General features: G+C 36.5%; 1 protein-coding gene across 1 annotated transcript in view; it reads right to left on the bottom strand.

Annotated features, from left to right (window-relative positions):
• Window positions 1–10,004: 10,004 nt before the first annotated feature.
• Window positions 10,005–20,724, bottom strand: part of LOC307126268 (L-threonine ammonia-lyase-like) — a gene marked incomplete at its 3' end in the record, with an annotated part of 15,625 nt that continues 4,905 nt past the window's right edge. The window contains exon 8 of the mRNA XM_079816731.1: window positions 10,005–10,177. Within this exon, the coding sequence (XP_079672857.1) occupies window positions 10,005–10,177 (173 nt within the window). The remainder of the gene's footprint in view (window positions 10,178–20,724) is intronic.

The raw sequence follows: 20,724 nt of genomic DNA on the forward strand, positions 1-20,724 counted from the left end.
ACCACCTCCTACATAAAACTCATTATATACATATTTCATTGCGCATGTGGCCGCCTCTTACTTTCTATAAACAGATTTGTGTGACTAGGAGGCTAAAGTAAGCATAATTAAGCAGCTATTGTTAATCACTCCTGAATGTAATATCTCTTATAAGTTATAGTCTGTAAGGAAATGTTACATAAAACTTGATCAGTTCGGTTGAGTTCAGCTTTTGATTTTGAGAAGGGGAAAAAAAATGGTTCTGAAAGTGCATTGCAACCTGTTCCTCAATAGGGGAAGATTGTGTTGGATTTGCAGTCCCCTCGAGATATCGACATGGAACAGAATTACACAACACAATGCAGTATTTCCACACCTCCAAATTACAGATAATCCCATCTTGACATTTCCCAATTCTCCCACTCATAAATCAAGGCACACAAAACCCTTGTAATCACATTTCAGGCCTTACCAGTGCTGGTGTCAAATCACATTGTGTTATTTACAACACCAGTTCAAACCAGTTAAAACAATTGCACAGGCAAAAGCATTTTTAGCACAGCCAGTGTAGTCTGATTAATAAATGAGTGACTATTGTGAAAAGATTTTTTTGTTGAATCAGACTAAAAATTCTAAAAAGTCAACCGTATCATATTATACATATTAAAGCCTTTAAATTATCAATACAATAAAACATTGCTGATAATCATTTAATACACAATCTTCTAGATGTCTCCAGCCTTCTGATTTTAGCAAGTAAAACAATGCTATATCTGTTATAAATGAATTTCATCTTTTTAGCCATATAAATAACATCTGCGCCTAATTGTATTTGTAAAAATACATTATCACGTGTACTTAAGTTCTGTTCTGTTTGTGTTTCATTGTTCGGTATTACGTGTGCACTTTCTCCTGCCTTAATCATTGTGTATCTTTTGAATTATCAAGTAAAGAGACGGCTTGATATTATTTAGCCTTCATCGTGTTTTTCTACACCACCAGTGTGTGACAATATGTTATCAAAAGTTTCAATAAACTGTTCCATTTAATATTTCTATTTCATATGGGAGGCTTTACAGTTACTTGTTTGCTTCTGTGATTTGTTTCTAGCTGTTTCGCATCACATAAGGGCGTAGAAAATATTTACTCTGTATATCACATTAACACCTTACAGAAAACAACACTTAATTTAATGTAAGAAAACACTGTTGTGAAAAAAAAAATTCTACAGTGCATTCTAGATCTTTTTGAAGAAAAAAAAACTAATTTTTTTGATTACATTGGGAGTAAGGATTACATCACTTGATAGCCAGCAGTGAATGTAACATTTTGTAATGCAGCTAATTGTTCGGAAAGCACTGCATCTCAGATGTACCCGACCAACCTCCAAATGAAGGACATGAGGACACCAACACCCCCTGTCCAAACCCCGATCAAGGACACAAAATCCCCCGTCACCAGGAAGGTGTGTGTATGCCTGTTTGTGTGTAAACTTGTGCATGGTTTAGTGTGCGTGTGTATTGTGTGTGTAATTTTGCCTCCGTGCAGGTGTGCACCAGCCAGGCATGGCCGACACTGAATCTATTAATATCACCCTGGGCTAAATTTACCTCCTCTGTGCTCTGTCCACACACTGCTCCAGTCACACACCACCACTGACATAGAGATCATGATCTATATGGATGAAAATGAAATAGTTATTACGTTTTGAAATTATTTTCTTGGAAATGCTGTCATTGTGCTGCAGGATCGACTTTTTATCCACAATAATTATTTATTTCAAAAGAGAAAAGCCATCTTGAACATTATCAATGAATTATTTTCTACATTCTTTTCACTCAGAAAAGAAGGCACATTATTAATTTAATGGTTTTAACTTAGGCCCTGTTTACACTCGGTATTAAGATCGGATCACAAGTGGATGATGCTAAATTAAAGTAAACAAGATCTAAAGTGTTTTGAGCTTGTCCACTTTTGACCATTTACAGAGTTGAAAACGCATTTGACTGGATTGCTTTAGTAATGTAGCTCATGTGGTCGAATGTGTTCGAACAGCCGCAAAAGATCACCTATTTTCCGCCAACTGACCTGATGCATAAACATTATGAAAAGCGCACTAGCCAAATGGGATTTGTCGGTGGAAGACCCAAGTTTGGTTTGAAGTTGAAAAACTTACAAAGCCCAAATAATGTTCTTTCACCATTCCTGATTTCTAACACACACTCACAGCGTTTGGTATGGTCTTGCGGCGATCAGAGCAGAGACAAAAGCTGATGCTCGCCGTATGTTTTCCCATCATCTCCGGTTGCATTCACATGTAAATTGCGTGAGTTTATTTCCTCCTTTAGGCCCTGTTTACGCCTTATATTAAGATGCGTTTTGGTCGATCAGATCACAAGTATAGGAGGTATCTCTTTTGTTCACTTTCAACCACTCCTGTCCTGATTTTTCTGAGGGGAGGGTTTTTTCAGATCTTTCAATCTAATGGACTAAATAAGCTTGCGCAATTCACATATGAATGTGGACGGAGATGACGAAAAAACTTACAGAGATCATAAGCTTTCGTTTCTGCTCTGACAGATGCAAGACCACGCTGATCACTGTGAATGTGTGTTAGAAATCAGGAATGGTGAGAGAACATTGTTCTTGGTACATTTTTCGGCTTCAAACCAAATTTGGGTCGTCAGCCGATAAAGTTTAAATCCCGTCTGGGTAGCGCACTTCCTGTGCACTTTTACGCGTTAGATCAGTAGAGTTGGTGGCCTTTTGTTGCAGTTTGAAAGCATTCGACCACATGAGCGTTTAGCTACATGTTACACTAATGAGTTTTCGACTACCTCTGAAAGTGGTCGAAAGTGGACCAGCTCAAAATGTTTTAGACCCCGCTTACAACTGTATTTAGATCACTTTGAAACTGCAGTGATATGTACATATTGGTACGTATTTTGGGGTTTGCAAAAACGTTGCCAGAGGTACATTTTCGCAATGAGACCAGGCTGGTATTTAGAGTTGTCCACTTGTGATCCGATTGACCAAAATGCATCTTAATATCAGGTGTGAACAGGGCCTTAGATCAAAAGATCTGAAAAAGCCCATACATATACCCATCCATAGACCCTCCCCTCGAAGAAATCCGGACAGAAGTGGTTGAAAGTGGACAAAAGAGACTGATCTACTTGTGATCCGATTGACCAAAACACCAGGTGTAAACGGGGCCTTATTAGTCCTCCATTTTGAGGGTGTGAATATTTTGCATTACTGTAAATTACTTACCTTTGTGTCATAAAACAGTTTTCAAATATTAAATGTCTCTTTCACCATTATAAATGATGCGTTGTGTTGGAATTCACGCTCAGCTTCTGTAAAGTCTGGCTTCTTTGATTTAATTGGCAATCTCAAACATTTTGACAATGACAAGCACTGTTAGACCACTTAAGAAGCAGACCATCCTAAAAATTTATTTTCAAAACTTTGTCAATCTAACAATAAACAGAGATTAATGCCATTAAACATCATCTTTCTGAACAGATGAGCTTACTCACTAGTCCGTTTACAGCTTTAATTTGGTTTATACCCGTGCTCTTGCAAACTATTCTAATTCAAGCTATTCTAATTCGAACAAGTCTACACTCTCAAAAATAAAGGTTCTTAAATGGTTCTTTTGCGGGGTGTATGGTTCCATGAAGAACCTTTAATATCCAAAGAACCTTTCCATTATACAAAAGGTTCTTTGTAGCACAGAAAAGTTCTTTAGACTATAAAATGGTTAGAAAAAAATGGTTCTTTAAAGAACCTTTCACAAAATGGTTCTTCTGGGAACCAAAAACGGGTCTGGCATCACTGTGAAACCCCCTTTTTGGTTCTTCCTTTATTTTTATGGGTGTAGTTCTGTTGCACCACTCCACTTGTCTGTTTTTGGGGATTTTCAGTGACTCTTTCCACAGGTTAAATTGTTAAGTGATAAGTGACAAGTGACTGTCTTTATGAGTGAGTCTTTGAATAACTGAGTCACTGAACCAATTCGTTCAACAATACTAAATCATTCAAAACATTACCACTGTGCCCTCTGTGAAATTGATTCTGCTTTGACTTTGTTTGAAACTAACTACTTCCATTGACCGAGCAAAAAATACACAAGTAGCCTATATAAAAAACAATTTTATAAACTAATCAAGCGCCAGCGTTAGTTCTGGCAGGCCACGTAGTCAAGCTCCGCTATCAGCTGATTGGGAAATTCTAACTCCGCCCCTCTTTCAGCTGATCTGTTTCAGCTGATCCTATGCTCTCAATTGGCTTCTCTCAAACAGGGCGCCTTACTTTAGCATAGCTTCACTTCAATCTGCCTGCTTGGACGCTTCTGCTGCACGCTGCTTTGCAACCCACCTCCTCCCCAGCTCCTCCTTAAATTGCTAACTTAATCATGTCATTCTGTTGTCATTGGTGCATGCTCTGTTCTAAATGGGGGATTTGCTCTGCCCTCCCAGTTAAATGGGAGGTCGTCCCCAGAATCTGCTGCTGTTCCCTGTCTTGGCTTTTCATGGAGCTCATGAAAGGATGGTGAATTTAGAACAGAGCCATACCGCCAAATCTAAATCTTTGCAAATATGCAATTAAAAATGTTACTAAATATTTGTCTATTGTGTTTTTTTGACTTTAGTGGACCTGACAGAATTCTAATTCAAACATTCCTACTTGTGTTTTTTAAAATTGTATCCCAAAATTATATGGATTTTAGCCTATTTTTAGCTTTTTTCTTATGGCAATTTAGCTTGACGCCATCATATTCAATTCTAGTCAGAATATGAGTCTGATACTGCTCCATTGGGCTGTGATTATGGGGCATGTTTCAACCGAACCAGGAAAGAAAATGCCTCTGCACTAAATTGGATAGACCTACAACCAATCAGCATAGTTGTCAACAGAACTTAACAGCACGCATGCTGGAAGAAGTAAAAGAAGAAGATGAGTGTGAACGATCTTTGCCAGTGTTGTAAAAAAAAAAATTAAGGATACACAGAGTACTTACCAACACAATCATCATTTTTGAGAGAAATAGTAAAGGTGAATGCATATACAAACAAGTTCTCCGTTTAGGATTAGAACAAATTCAACCCAAGCTCTCTTTGATGTCGTGGATGATTACATTACTGTTGATCATTTGTCCATCATCGTATAAAGCCAGCTCTGACAATTTGATTGGTTCGAGCATAGTTGCTCCACAACGGATCAAGTCCAGAGCGAACTTCCCAACCTCAAATGATGTGGGCAAATGGCAATTGTATTTAGGCTTCAAAATTAAAACATGTATAAGAATCATAACCTTTTGTTGGTCACAGAGCTTAATTTCTGCAATAATCTTTAAAAAAACAAACAGTAGAAAACATTTTATCAACATTTATTATCTAAGAGAATGTTTACGATCTTACAAAAAAAAAATTTAATTATGCTTTTCAAATGAAAAAGGCACCCTTTTCATATAAATCATTTATTACATCATCATACAGGTCATTTGGCCAATATTACATCACAAATAGGCTGTCACTCAGTTCAGCAGGGATGATACTGACAATACTGATGATACTGCAAACAGAACTAACACACATACAGAGACACCTAACATAAATATGGTCACTTATTACAACCTCTTCACCCCCTCGAGTGCACATTTATGTACACATTCGCAAACACACCTTTCACACCTCATATAGGTGTGTATTCAATTACATTAAATATAATTATCTTTTCAATTTGATATCTTTATTGTGTAATATAAATATTGTGCCTCTGATTATGATACAACGGTTGTTTCATTCAGCAAAAGGGCGCCCTACCAGCATGCCCTCTCTTCCTTTGCACGAAACTTCCACAACAACATAGGATGAATAATTAACCATAATTGCTTTTGTCAAAGTAACAAACAAAGGCTCCCACTGCCTTTATTTTGTGTTGTTGTTTTTAATTGGTTTGCAAGGGAAGTTTTTGGGAGGTGCAATGTCATAATGTCATAAATGTCACACGCCTTTCGCATAGTTGTGCGTCTGTATAGATCAAGTATTCCTTTTACATCCAAATAGCTGTAATTATTTCCTTTAAAAAGCACCAAAAAAAGGGGGAAACACAATTTGAATGATCTGACAGGTGGTAATTTTTTAAATGTAGGAAAGAGTTGTCACCGTCAAGTGTATAATAAGTGAAACTGAAGATTGGCTTGAAATCAGTGGCTTAAATAAGATCTTTATGGATCTTTTGTTTTACCAAAAATTTGAATGTATGGTTTATAATGAAAGGCATTCAATATACTCATTTGTGTTTTATTAATATATTAGGCATATGCCTGTTCTCAAATTTGATTGGCTAAGAGTGTTGACATACTATATGAACTTTTCTCTCTTTGCGCCAAAATGTTTGGGGATTTTATGCAATAGGTGGCGATTAGTGACTGTCTTTATGAGTAAATCAAGCTTTTGTGTTGTTACTATTATTGTTATTATTTAGCTTGGTATGTGTTTTCTTTTGTGTTGTCTGAACTTACTCACAGACACGTTTTTGGAACCAGCATACCTTGAGTAAGCAAGGTTTGGGTTAATCAACCGAGAGTTCAAGGTATATGTTGCGGTAGGTTAACCTTGCTTTCTGGAATACCCCCCTGTTTGTGTTTGGACTTTCTTTTTGTATTCTGATTCGTTCATGTGCTCCTTTGTTCAGTTTCCCGCCACTCCTTTGTTACCATGGTTGGTTACCTTCATTATTAGTTCAATTTGTTCAGCTGTGTTTGCTCGTTACCTTGTTTATGTTCCTATATCAATTCTTCCTTTTCAGTCACTCCTTGTCCATTCATCACCTTTGTAAATACGTACTGTTGATCATCTGTATGCTTCTATTACCATTAAACCTGTTATTTTGGATTCTTTATCTTCGTCTGTGTCTGCTTTCCTGCCACCACTTTGACACACTTTAACTAATATACCGTGCTCAGGGAGTAGGGAGCAGTGAACAGTGTGTAGGGACCAAACCTGCCGCACTTGTGTTAAAAACTGAAGCCAAAGCGTCTCGATCGCTCCTACCCAGATAGCAACATTGTGTGGGCCCAGATCTGGCCCATATCTGGCACTTGTGGCATACTGATCTGGCCCACATGCTGCGTGGAATGACAGCCCTTGAGTGGACCACTCCTGTTTGCCAGATATGGGCCACAAGCAGGCCAGAGCAATGCCAGATGTCAGCCAAGAGCAAAGAAATAAACCAGAACTGGACCTTATCTGAGCCACAAAATCTGTGTAGATTAAATGTGGAGTCAGCTCAGCCTTAATAAACCTGTTAACAAGCAGAATCACTGAAGGAGAGAAGAGAACAGAAAAAGAGACGAGCAGAAAGACAAGAACTACAACTGACTTCAGCCACAGCTTTAGTTGAAATCAACTGAAGATAAAAGAAGACATTCAATCTCTGAAGATATCAGTAGAGGAGGATTAAACAACTCCACAAACAGCATTACCAGCTTCACACATTACTAACCAGACTGACTTTATTTCTGTTATGCGACTACAGAAGCTCTTACTGAGAATTAACAGAGGTTTAACTCTAATGTGTTTCATCAGTGTTTTCATTAGTTGGGCTCTTTACTCTTATTACGTGTCTTCCTCTTTTGGTTTCTGCGAATGTGTGATGGTAAAACACATTTGAAGTAGCAAAGGAAGCTAAAGAGGAGTGACATCAGGTAATTTGATTACCTGGTGATGGTTTTAAAATTGTCATGAAATCAATGATGTCATTTGGTTCAAACAATTGTGTTATTAATTAATTTTCATTACGAACCCTGTGTTACTGAAGCATCAGATCTTGCAGTGTTTTAACAATCAGTTAGCCTTATGCAATTAGTTTTTTAACAAACATGAACAAAAATAAAAGTTTAACCTATGATGACAGGTAGACACACAACAATCAACAATCAGCACATGATTCTCAACAATGGTGACAATCAAAAATGCCATGTTGCAATGCATGCTGGGTACCAGCATAGTACAGAACTCCCAGCATGCATTGCAGCATAAATATATTATGCAGCTGAATTTTCCTATTATTTTGTTTGTCACCATTGATGAGATTCATACGCCGATTCTTGATATCTGTGTGTATCTGATTGACGTCAGACTAACTTTTTGTGCTTTGTTAAAATCTAATGACTGATTATTATAATACTGCAGGATCTCACGCTTCTGTACACAGGGTTTGTAGTGCAAATGTATTATTAACACAACACACTTATTATACTCACACAACACACTTATTATACTCAAACAACACCAGGCAATATCATATATAAAATGTCATTATAAAACCATCAACAGGTGATCATAATCACCGGATGTCACTTCTCTTTAGCTTCCTTTGCTATTTCAAACGTGTTTTACCAACACATATTCACAGAAGCCAAAAGAGGAAGACACATAATAAGAGTAAAGAGCCCAGCTAATGCAAACACTAATCGCTGTCATGGTGACTTCAGAAGAAACACATTAGAGTTAAACTGTTAATTCTCAATAAGAGCTTCTGTAGACGTCTGACAGAAATAAAGTCAGTCTGGTTAGTAATGTGTGAAGCTGGTAATGCTGTTTGTGGAGTTGTTTAATCCTCCTCTGCTGAGATCTTCAGAGATTGAATGTCTTCTTTTATCTTCAGTTGATTTCAACTAAAGCTGTGGCTGAAGTCAGTTGTAGTTCTTGTCTTTCTGCTCGTCTCTTTTTCTGTTCTCTTCTCTCCTTCAGTGATTCTGCTTGTTAACAGGTTTATTAAGGCTGAGCTGACTCCATATCTAATATACACCGATTTTGTGGCTCAGTAAGGTCCAGTTCTGGTTTATTTCTTTGCTCTTGGCTGACATGTGGCATTGTTATGGCCTGCTTGTGGCCCAGATGTGGCAAACAGAAGTGGTCCACTCAAGGGCCGTCATTCCACGCAGCATGTGGGCCAGATCAGTATGCCACAAGTTCCAGATGTGGGCCAGATCTGGGCCGACACAATGTTGCTATCTGGGTAGGTGGTTGGTCCCAGTGTAGCGACATGCAAATCTTGCACACCAATGTTCATTGGCTCGTTTTATACACACTCGAAGGTGATAGGACTCTCCCAATTTGTCGGTTCACTCTGACGTACGTTGAACGTGACCGACTGAAAGGGAACTACCATTTAAAAATTGTGACGCTCAAATAAATATGCAAGTGGATATGTCAAAAAAAATCCTCTCCCTACGAATTATGGATCCTGTATAAAAGGACATGCTATTTTTTGTCACAGGGAGGAGACCAACATAAACTTTGTTTATATAGCCTACTGAAGAAAACCCCCTGACCAGATTAGGTTCTCAGAGTTCTTTCAGAAACAGACTTGACCTATGATGCTTTCTTGGGTTTGAGTTGCTCACATTTCAGGGTTAACATACTCAGAGTTTTCACTTAACCTCCTTTTTGAAACGGGCCCTTGGACATTAAATGAAAAAAATCTATAACCTAACAGACTAGTTGAAAAATTGTGAAAATCCTCTAGATTTTGTGGGAAATTGCCAAATAAAACTACACTAAATAGCATTGAAATACAATTTTTAAATATGTAAAAAAAAAATGCTGGAAGGTTTGTGTGCAGGTTATGTTTAAGAGAAGAGAAGAGAAAATCTTATTTGGTCTGTATAAAAACAGCAGAAGTAAATGGGGAAAAGTGTGTTTGGGAGTGTGTGTTTGAATATTATTTATATTTTCTGTGCAGCGACCACACATGCATCAATTCAGAATTATGACTCTACAATAGTTGCATAACAATTGTGGTGAACAAACAAAATACAAAGACAAAGGTGTCAAAAATATGACATGACAATATGATTGTTTTTAAATTAAATGACAACCCATCTGGTTGGAATTCATGAAGTACAGAAAAAATAAAGCAGAGACTGCCATCTGGTGGGAGAAGGGAGATTCCCTAGATGGTGGATGTCAGCAGTCATTTTCAGGTTTTCCAGAGATTTTCAACTGGGTTCAAGCCCAGGCTCTGAGTCTGGCCACTCTGCCATAAAGTCCATATCGGTGGAGTGTTTCAGTTTGTCCTTCTGTAAGTTTCTCCCATCTCCATATATGAACAGAGTGACCATCAGCTTCTTGGTCACCAATAACATTTCTCCATCCATTGCTCAGTTTGGCCAGAAAGCAAGCTGCAGGAAGAGCCATGGTTATCCTTCCATCACAGATTATGGGGGCTACATGCTTCTGTGAATCTTCAATGTAGCAGAAATGTGTTTGTAGTCTTCCCCAGATCTGAGACAATCCTGTCTCTGAGCTCTACAGGCCATTCCTTTAATCTCTTGGCTTGGTTTCTCCAAATCATGTCCATACACTTGAATTTGCCACAGGCTAACTCCAATCGAAGTGTAGAAACATCTCAAAGATGATCCAGCTTAATTTGAACAGTGTTTTTTTTTTTTTTTTTTTTTTGTAATCGTGGTTTATGGAGTGAAGATTGATATGTCACTGAGCAGTACAAAAACAAAATATTGTATTTCATAATATTTTATTACTGCTAATGGTGTCAAAATGTAGCTATACAGAAAAACAATAACAACAGAGCAAAAAATGCAATAAATGATAACATGACAAAAACAAGCACAAAAAAAATGAAATAACTATTTCATATAACTAATAACACTAAAGATAAATTAAAAATATCTATCTATGACTGGTTCATAGAGTGGAAAGAGTAAATTAAATTCTTCGAGACTGCACTCACTATTCTGACTACTCTGAACTCTAATGAAATCATTTTTCTGATGGTCTGGAAGTGAGATTTATGAAATCATCATAATCATACCTCAATGTATAACCATCATATAAACTTCCAACCCTCTTTTATCATGCTTCTAGCTCTCTCTTAACTGTCACCGTCCCGCTGGCGGGACACCTGGCACCTGGCTCTTTTTTTGATCGCCTTTTTTTGTATCATATATTTTAGTAATTATCATAAATTAGGTAGCATTCGAAAGCTTACGAACTCAAAATTCATCCTGTGAAAACGCTTTTGAAATTGGATGTTGCGTTACCATGGAAATGGTACTTTAAATTATTTTAGCAGGCTCCTCCCCTAGTGGGCGGTGTCATGTTTCATATTACAACATTTATTTTAAAGCAACACTAGGTAACTTTTCAACCTTCATAATATATTTTCAAAACTCTTGTGATGATACATCGACTTACAATAGGTTGAATGACACGTCTGCCATAGCCTGACGGGGTCTGTATCGTTTTTAATCGTACTTTTAAACTTCGGGTTTCGGGTAGTAACCCGAGAAAAAAAAGAACTACAAAATTCGACTGCTTTACGGCATATACGTCACTTCCACCACCACCCCCACTTCCTTAAATTCGGACGTGTGAGCCAAACTATCATTTGTTTGCCAAATGTTATAGTCATGGCCGAAGCAGCACAGAAAAATAAGAAAGCAAAGGTTTTGTCGGAGGAAAGCAAAAAGAGGAAACGAGAAAGTGATGGGATTAAAGGCAGGACGAGGATCAACATTGGGCCAGCGTTTGCTCGTTGGCGTGAGCTGAAGGAGAGGCTACATTCTTGCAAGTAAATACGTAAGACGTATAAAATCATATTTTAGGATACCTAACATGTCTGTGATATTGGTTTATTTGTCTTTCCTCAAGCTATAATGCAAATCGATTTTTCAAATTTGCAGATTCATCTACGGTAGCTTGATATTATAATATTGACGATATATGGTTATTATCTACCACTCAAACATTGAACTGAAGTATCATATAGATTCTGTAAAACGGGAACCAATAGACTAGGCTACTATAATGACGCTGGCTTGTAAACGTGAGCATCGCGATCATTTGGCGTTTGAAAAAAATAAAACCCATGAAATTATATTCATACGACATGCTGAAACATATGCCACTGTACCTGGGATGAAGACATTTCACACGCGATGCAAGCAACACCTGCATGTGAACTCCGGCAGTGTTCAGGGCTATCATGGTTGTCATGTCAACAAATGCACGTGCGATGCATCCGCTGATGTAGAATGACAGTTTACGACAGTAGTAGAGGACAATACTGTTTCACAACTGTAGGGGGAGCCCGAGAGCAAAAGTTACCTAGTGCTGCTTTAATTACTTTATAATCAAAATCTTTTCTAATCTTGACAAAACACATATCGTCGGAAAGGTCTGAGTCTCAAGGTTCCATATTTGGTGACCGTTTTGTGATGGAAGTGACATTTGGACAGAAAATTACAGGAAAATGCATTAAAAAAACAATCAATGGAATTTAAATGACACCCGGTGGCTATTTTTGGTATTGCGCTTAAACAAAATCTCATGGGAACTTCAATTTTTGTGATATCAACTTCAAATTTGGAACACAACTTGCTTAGACATATGGCTTTGATTTTATAGTAATTTTAGATTAAAACATTTTTGTAAAATATATATTTTATATAAAATAAAAAATATTTAGTACAGTATTTAAACTTCCATAACTGTTTCACACTCATTTCAGGTGTAACCCCCACTGGGACATTGATAAAAAAAATTGACTCTGGGTTCTTTTCTTTCCTAGAAAGAAATACACATTTTACCCAACTTGTATTCAAGAACATTCATCAGTTCAGCTGTTGATTTTATATTTTATAAAAATAAAGATGACTGTGTATAATCTGAAATGTTTCTTAAAGGGATAGTGCATGCAAATATTATATATATATATATATATATATATATATATATATATATATATATATATATATATATATATATATATATATATATATATATATATATATATATATATATATATATATATATATATATTAGTGCTGTCAGTTAAACGCGTTATTAACGACGTTAACGCAAACCTATTTTAACGGCGTCAATTTTTTTATCGCGAGATTAACGTTCTTTTTGGTCTAACAAACTTTGTAGTTTTTTCACATGCTGTTGCAACAACTAGTAACGTTAGAAAAACTACAACACCACTCCGGATGTAGCTAGACCGGAAACAAAACATCAGGCACGCTGCGGCTGCCCGCACTCGTTTGGGCCATTAAAAGAGTAGACGTGGATGGCAAGCGTGAGACGCCGAAATGAGAAACGTATTATGCCATGGTTTAACTCAGGGGTCTTCAACTAAAAGTGCTTGTCTTGAGCGCTGCTTTCTGCTCTGATGGTGCTTTCACACCAGACGCGAATGAAGCGTTTTGCGCGAGTGATTTAAGTCAATGCAAAGACGCAAATAGACATTCTGCGGCGCGGATTAAGCGGCGTGCATGTCGCGTCATTCGCGTCCGGTGTGAACGCACCATCAGTCTCTTCTTCACTGCATGCTTGACCGCGCGTCTGGGTCTGAACGTAGTAACTGAGCATTGCAACGTTAACTGTTTCATTACGTCAAAAGGCTTCGCGGTCCGGATTCGGACCGGAGTCCACTAGTTGGCGACCCCTGGTTTAACTGCACTATAGGCGGAGTCCTAGTTTACCTTGCATGTGCACTTTGTAATTTTATTTTGTATCACCCTGTTTTGATCCCTTAGAAAGGGCTGTTGAAGGGGCTGTTTGTGCAACAAAGTATTTGTTTCACCCTTTTATTGATGGGCAGTGTTACATTGTGTGAGATTATTTGCTCCAAGTGAGAATGTTGGTGTGAAATCGAACACTACAGTATGCCAATGTTGTTTTCAATAAAACAAACATTTGAACAAAGCAAGCTGATCCACTTTTCTATGTTGATAAGATCATTAAAATAAGAAAAAATAATGGGACAAAAAGGAATCAAGGGACATTTAGAATAAATAAAAATGTGCGATTAATTGTGATTAATTGTGAGTTAACTATGACATTAATGCGATTAATCGCGATTAAATATTTTAATCGTTTGACAGCACTAATATATATATATATATATATATATATATATATATATATATATATATATATATATATATATATATATATATATATATATATATTTTTTTTTTTTTTTAAATCACTTTTATAACTTTTATATAACTGTGTTTTAAATTAATCTCAACACTAGTTATTTAGAACAGAATAAAAACAAGCTTCTCTCATCCATACAAATAAAAAAAGTGAATGGTGACCTGTCAAGCTAGATTTTCAGAGTGCAACTTAAATATCAACTAAAATATGTCTGTTCATCAAACAAAACTATTACATGGCTTCAGAATACTTGGACTGACTATTCTCATGATTCTTTTATTGACAGCCCCTGATCCCCATTCAGTTTTAATTTATTGTAAAGCATTTTTCATTTTCACTTTTCAGAGGAAATTTAGTTGTAGCATGTTACACTACAGCTCAATCAAAAGTATTAGGTAAGTATTAGGTGTATTAGGTTTCATTAACTAATAATGAACAGTATTAGGTATCATAAACTAATAATGAACAACATTTTACCACATTTGGTAAACTAGGTTGGTATTTATAAATACTGTTCCATACAGTATGAATTGTTCTTCTGTTACCTCAATACTGAGTTTTTTAAACAAATTATCCAGCTCCAGTCTTTCTGTATTTCTTGACTCTCTCTTTTCCTCATTCTCCATCTCAGATTGTTTCTTCACAGCAGAGGGATCTGTTTTCTTCTCTTTCTGTGAATGGTTGTCAGACGTTGACATTTTGGTCTGAGAAAACAATAAAATAACTGGAAAGATCACATGCAGTGTAAAAGGTGAGCCTGTTTTTTTTCGCCAAATGACACATTTAGTATTATATATATATTATATATATATATATTATATATATATATATATATATATATATATATATATATATATATATATATATATATATATATATATATATATATATATATATATATATATATATATATATATATATATATATATATTTATTTATTTATTTATTAATTTTTTTTTTTTCAAATATTCATAAATGATCAAATACCTTCAATATCAAATAGTATATGGATTATATGTTCATATTCCCTATGTATATGAACATATGAATTAACAGTATATTTGAAAATATACAGAATAATATATTGTGTTAATATATTAAAATTTATTGAATAATAAATTTTTAATACATGAATTGCAATGAAAAAGATGACTATTTACAAACATATCATAATGTATGTTATTTCATATTCAGTAATAGATTTCATAATATATAGATATATATGTGATCAGATATGGTACTGCATGTGTTTAATATATTGCAGATGTATTTACTCAAGCATAATAAAAAGATAGAGAAATATATAATGTAATATATTTATGTTGACTTACACTATAAATGTAATATATACATATATAATACATATTTTCAAGTTAGTTAACAATAGCACAAGTACACCTGTAAGTACTAAAGTTTTTAGCAAAGAGACTGTCACTGTGCTGAAGAGAGCACATCCATTTTAAAAATAGTAATATAGTCTTAATGGTGTTTGGCCAATCGTCAGCCTAACCACAGGCTCTACTCTTCAACACAATGGTAACCCCAATTCATACATGCCAGAAAACCTTTTAAATGACAAAATAATACAACTTAAACCACTAACAGGTCTTTCCCTATATTAATATTTAGCAAATCATGTGACATAACACTTTATTTTAACATTTACTCTCCTTTAACAGTCAGAAACAAAGCATGCTGGGAACTAAAAATCTGCTGTAACTCATTACGTGAATGTGTGTATGTGTGTACATACATTCACATTTATGAGAACATGTATGTGCAATATATGTACACAATAAAAGATGTAACTTTAAGTTGGCTGGTAAAGTGGATAAAACTTTATGAATATTCCATGTAATGCTATTTTTGTCTTCCTTTCTAAATATTTTATATGTATTAATACATAGCCATACATGGTCAATGCATATATTGCAGTATATTAAAAAATATAAGCACTAGTTTCCCATATATGGAAATGCATTATGTAATATATTGCATTATATTTCCATATATTTTTGTTCCGTAAGGGCTCCCACTTTTAAGTAAGGACCCCTTTTCTATTGTGAATACATCTCTACAGAATCTTTACAGGTCACACAATCTGCAACACATTCTCATGAACAAACACAGTTAACAACTTTTTTCTCTCTCTCTCTACATATTCAAATGTTCAGGAGGCCGTGACACTTAGCCAGAACTGGTCACATAAGATGCTCTTCTCATGTCAGTGTCTCTGAACATGTTCACATCCGTAATATAGCGTGCATATGAGCATCGGTTGTTTCCATCGATCAGACCTCCATCGGTGTGATGGAGTAAGACCTGCCTGTCGAATGACAGTCCCTTGTGATTTATCTCTCTGTAGCCACACGCTTTGTCCAGGCTGCAATGTTGTCTGATTCCCTGGACCTCTTAATGTTTGACCATCGAGGGATTAGAAAAGTTGGAAGGTGTGGTATGGTGGTGCACAGTTGTCTCCCCATTAGGTGTTGTGCTGGAGAGTAACCATTCTCCAGAGGGGTAGACCGATATGTCAGCAAAGATTTCTCACCACCCCCTTTCTAGAGTCCTTTCACAGTAGCCATTGCGCACTCTACCTCTAATTTTGCTTGCGGGTATCCTGGAATGCTGGTAATGTAAACCCGTATTCACTGGCAAAGTTCTTAAAGAGTGCACAGGCTACATTTAGGTGTGCTACTTTAATGTAAAGTGAAAAATAGCCTACAACAAAGGTATGTGCGTGGCACTTCTATGGTCTCTCCAGCACTGAAGTGGTTAACATAGGCTCTCTGTGCGCAGCCCTATGCTGTGAGCATGTGCTGCAGTTTTCCACAAGCTGAGTGATATGCAGAGCCCTGGCGAGCCCTAGCTCGTTACTTGACTATACCCTGGTGACCCTTGTGTTTACTGTGAAGGATTTCTTGCCTCATTCTGTGGGGAATCACAATCCTTAGGAGCAGCTCTCCGCCACAGTAAGATTTTCTATTTCAGGCCAGTAGGCCTATTGCCCCAGTTCTAATGGGAGGACATGTTTCTCAGACGACTCAGTCTCACAGAATAGGGTGAGTTTAACGTAGATGGGATCAGCCTTCTGATTCTTGCATTCAGCCTCGTTTCTGATGTTGATAGTGAACTTCATTAGTTAAAACAGTGGCAAAGATGAGATGAGCGAGGATCTACATGCAGCAAAATTTTATTAAAGAAAAACAGAGACAAAGATAATGCAACCATGGAGTGGGAACAATCGCGACCAGCAACAAGAATGCAAAAACAAAGACAACGACTCACCAAGACTGACTAAAACACAGAGCTATTTATACACATAAGGAAACTAACAAGATGACAAAGAAACACCTGAGGGAACAATCAGGGTTGATATGGTAACAAACAAGGGAGCTAATGCAAACAAGCGAAACAGGAAATAATCACAAGAAGGGTACACAGAAACAATAGGGAATACATTTCAAAATAAGAGTCCAACTCGACAGTCAGCCTCAGACTGGACCGCAGTATTAGTGGAAGGAGTTTCTCTAATGCTTTGGCAGTAGCAGTGGTTTGCGATCCGTCTCCTTCAGGCCCAGGAGGTAAGAAAAAATAAGCCTCCTTTTCAAATCTGGGGGGGGGGGGGGGGTGCTGTTTCATGCATACTGAGTTTTATTACAGTTCACTGTTAAAGACTTGGATACCCCTTCTAAACATGGACCAAGTAAAAAAAAAAAAAAAGTTGGACGTTTTAAGGAGTATTTCTGTGCCAAAAATACTCCTTCCGGTTTCTCACAAGTTTCAGAAAGTTTTTTTTCGAGTATGGGTCAGTGTGACGTCAACAAGGGCAGAATGTCCTTGTACGGGCCGTACGGGCTCTTCTCCCAAAAGGGCGCGCGCAAATGCACGCCCATTAACACGCTTTGCTCGGCTTTGGGGAAGCCGACTGCGCTGCAGTCACAGGACTTCACGAAATCAACAATGTCACCAAAGAAGTGTGTTTTTGGTTGTCAGGGCAAGACAACTCTTTACAGCTTCCCAAAGAACCCAATGTTAATGGGACAGCGGAGTGGAGTTTGTTTTTCCGGAGCAGCAACAGAGTTGTGCAAGTGTTTTTGTATGTTCCCTGCATTTCGGCGACAATTGTTTTATAAAAAAGGCCCGGTTCAACTCCGGATTTGTAGCTCGTCTAATGCTGAAAGATGGAGCGGTCCCAGCGATTAATATTCACGGTCGTGCCTCGGAAGAAGGCGGTGAGTAAAACTGCTTCAAATGTCTTTATGTTGTTAGCTATCGGCGTGTAAGTGCACCTCAAATAAACAATATGACGTGCAAAACGGTGATTAAAACTGCTTCAAATGTCTTTGTGTTGTCAGCTATCGGTGAGTAAGTGCACCTCAAGTAAACAATATGACGTGCAAAACCATTCCCCTTGCTACTGCTAACTTTAAGTCCTTATAAACCTGGTTTATGTCCTCATAAACCATGAGTAAACACACACAAATGTTGTAAAACTTGCGCATTACAAGCCGCTAAGCAAATATATACAGTTACAGTACCTACCACATAGAGACGTCATGCTGTAGTAGTTGCTGCTCTTTTTCACGTTTAAGGATGTCACAGCTTGCAGACGCTATCAATGCAATAGCTGTGCGCGCTCGTGGCTGTTTAGCTCCGCCCACACGATACGCCTCCAGCCGCTCGTTTTTTTTTCCGGAAAGACTCTGTACAGTGTATCTTTCTTTTATAAATATGATAAAACGAAAGACTTTTCGGAGATATGAAGGATGCAATACTACTCTATATGTACTCAAGATTTACATGAGATTGACTGAAACTGAGTCTTTACACCCCCCCCACCTTTAACACAATACCTGCCAAATAGTGAGCCATTTTTAACAAATGCTTAATAAATGTATTTACTCACATGTATTTAACTCAATACCAGATTCCTGATTTATTTCACGATGCAGCAAAAATAGAATATCATAGTGAGACTGAACGGTGTTGTATTTATGGTTCTCATTAATATCCCACGACTGCCACTTTTCTTAAAATTTTCCTTACCGTCTTACCCATGATATTCCATAAAAAGCTCATGCCTATCCACAGCAGTGTATAAAAATGATTTCTTGTTTATCAAGATGAAATGATCAAACTTTTTGCAAAAAATAAATACAAGAGCACAACGATAACTTGATGAGATATTAATAATGAATATTTTAATTACAATATTAGTTCATTATGAACCTTAATGTAGGGTGGACACTTGCGAAACATTTATTAATGAGTTAAAAAGATTTATTACCTGTGAAAGTGAACCTTAATGTAAAGTGGAAACATGTGAACCTGTTCACATCAGGAATCTGGTATTAAGTTAAATAAGTGTGAATAAATACATTTATTAAGCATTTATAACGCAAGTTAAAAATGGCTCACTATTTGGCAGGCATTGCGTTAAAGTCCCCCTTTTTATTCATGTGGTTATAAGTGCTAATTAACGATATACAATTAATTTGTAAATGAGTTATTAGTCATTAACAAACACCTTTATAAACCCTTTACAAAGGGAACCTTAATGTAAAGTGTTACCTATAAATCTCTAGCCCTTGTTTCCAGAATACATTTTAGACTGCCACCTTGTGGAAAACACAAGAATTGTAATGTAGATTCAATAAAGGCATCTGCTCAACTTTACTGAACTAGTCAGAACTTGACAGTAAAACAATTGAAGGTACAGAGATAAGGAATATGTTCACTCATGTTTCTGTATCACAAATTTAATATCCCAAAAAAGAATGAGGAAAGACCAATGAAAAACACAAAGACCAACAAAAGAACTTGGAAAACATAGACATTAACCTATTACAGTGAGAAATTAGCATTCAGAATAACTAGAGAAAACTGACGTATACCATAAAAAAAAGTTTAATAATGAAATAAGGGAATACAAAATAACACAATTAACAACAGCCACCATAACAATTATCCTAATTCAATGAACTCAACACAAATACAACATGAATGACAGGTGTAAACACTGCACATGCTTGTATTTAAAGGGATAGTTCACCCAAAAATGAATACAATCGGAATTAAATAAAAAAAATGTCCTGGCTAATCCAAGCACTATAATGGCAGTGAATGGCAGCCCAAAAAAGTGCATCCATCCATGATAAAAGTGTATACGTCCATCGTCATCGTCGAGCCAGTTATTCTTTTTTCATAAGTTGAATACGCAAGGCAGTCCGCAAGAAGCTAGATATTTTATTCATTGCCGTTCACTGCCATTATAAAGCCAGGACATTTCTAATATAACTCCGAAGAATGTCATATGCACCTAAGATGGCTTTAGGGTGAGTAAATCATGGGATAATTTTCATTTTTGGGTGAACTATCCCTTTAATATGAGGTGAAATTACAAAATGTATTTATTCTAAATGGGTTGGTCAGAAGGATGGATTTATCCAACACTACTCTCCATATATTTATATATAGAATCAGAATCAGATATACCGGTAGTATGTATTTTTATAGCATACAAAGTAAACTAAAACTCCTGCTTATGCATGTACAAATAACTTAATATCACCAGTGGTTATGAAAATAACAGCAAATAAATGCTGGAGCATTTGAAGATGCAGTATTGAAATGTCATGGGATCATATCACATAAAATTCCTTTTTAATATTGATAAATTGTGAAAACAGTATAGAAAATGTGAAAATATCAGCTGTAATTCATTACTTAGGTCAAGTCACCACATGAATCTCTGCGC

Source organism: Gobio gobio (genome assembly GCF_949357685.1).
Source record: "Gobio gobio genome assembly, chromosome: 5".
Taxonomy (NCBI): domain Eukaryota; kingdom Metazoa; phylum Chordata; class Actinopteri; order Cypriniformes; family Gobionidae; genus Gobio; species Gobio gobio.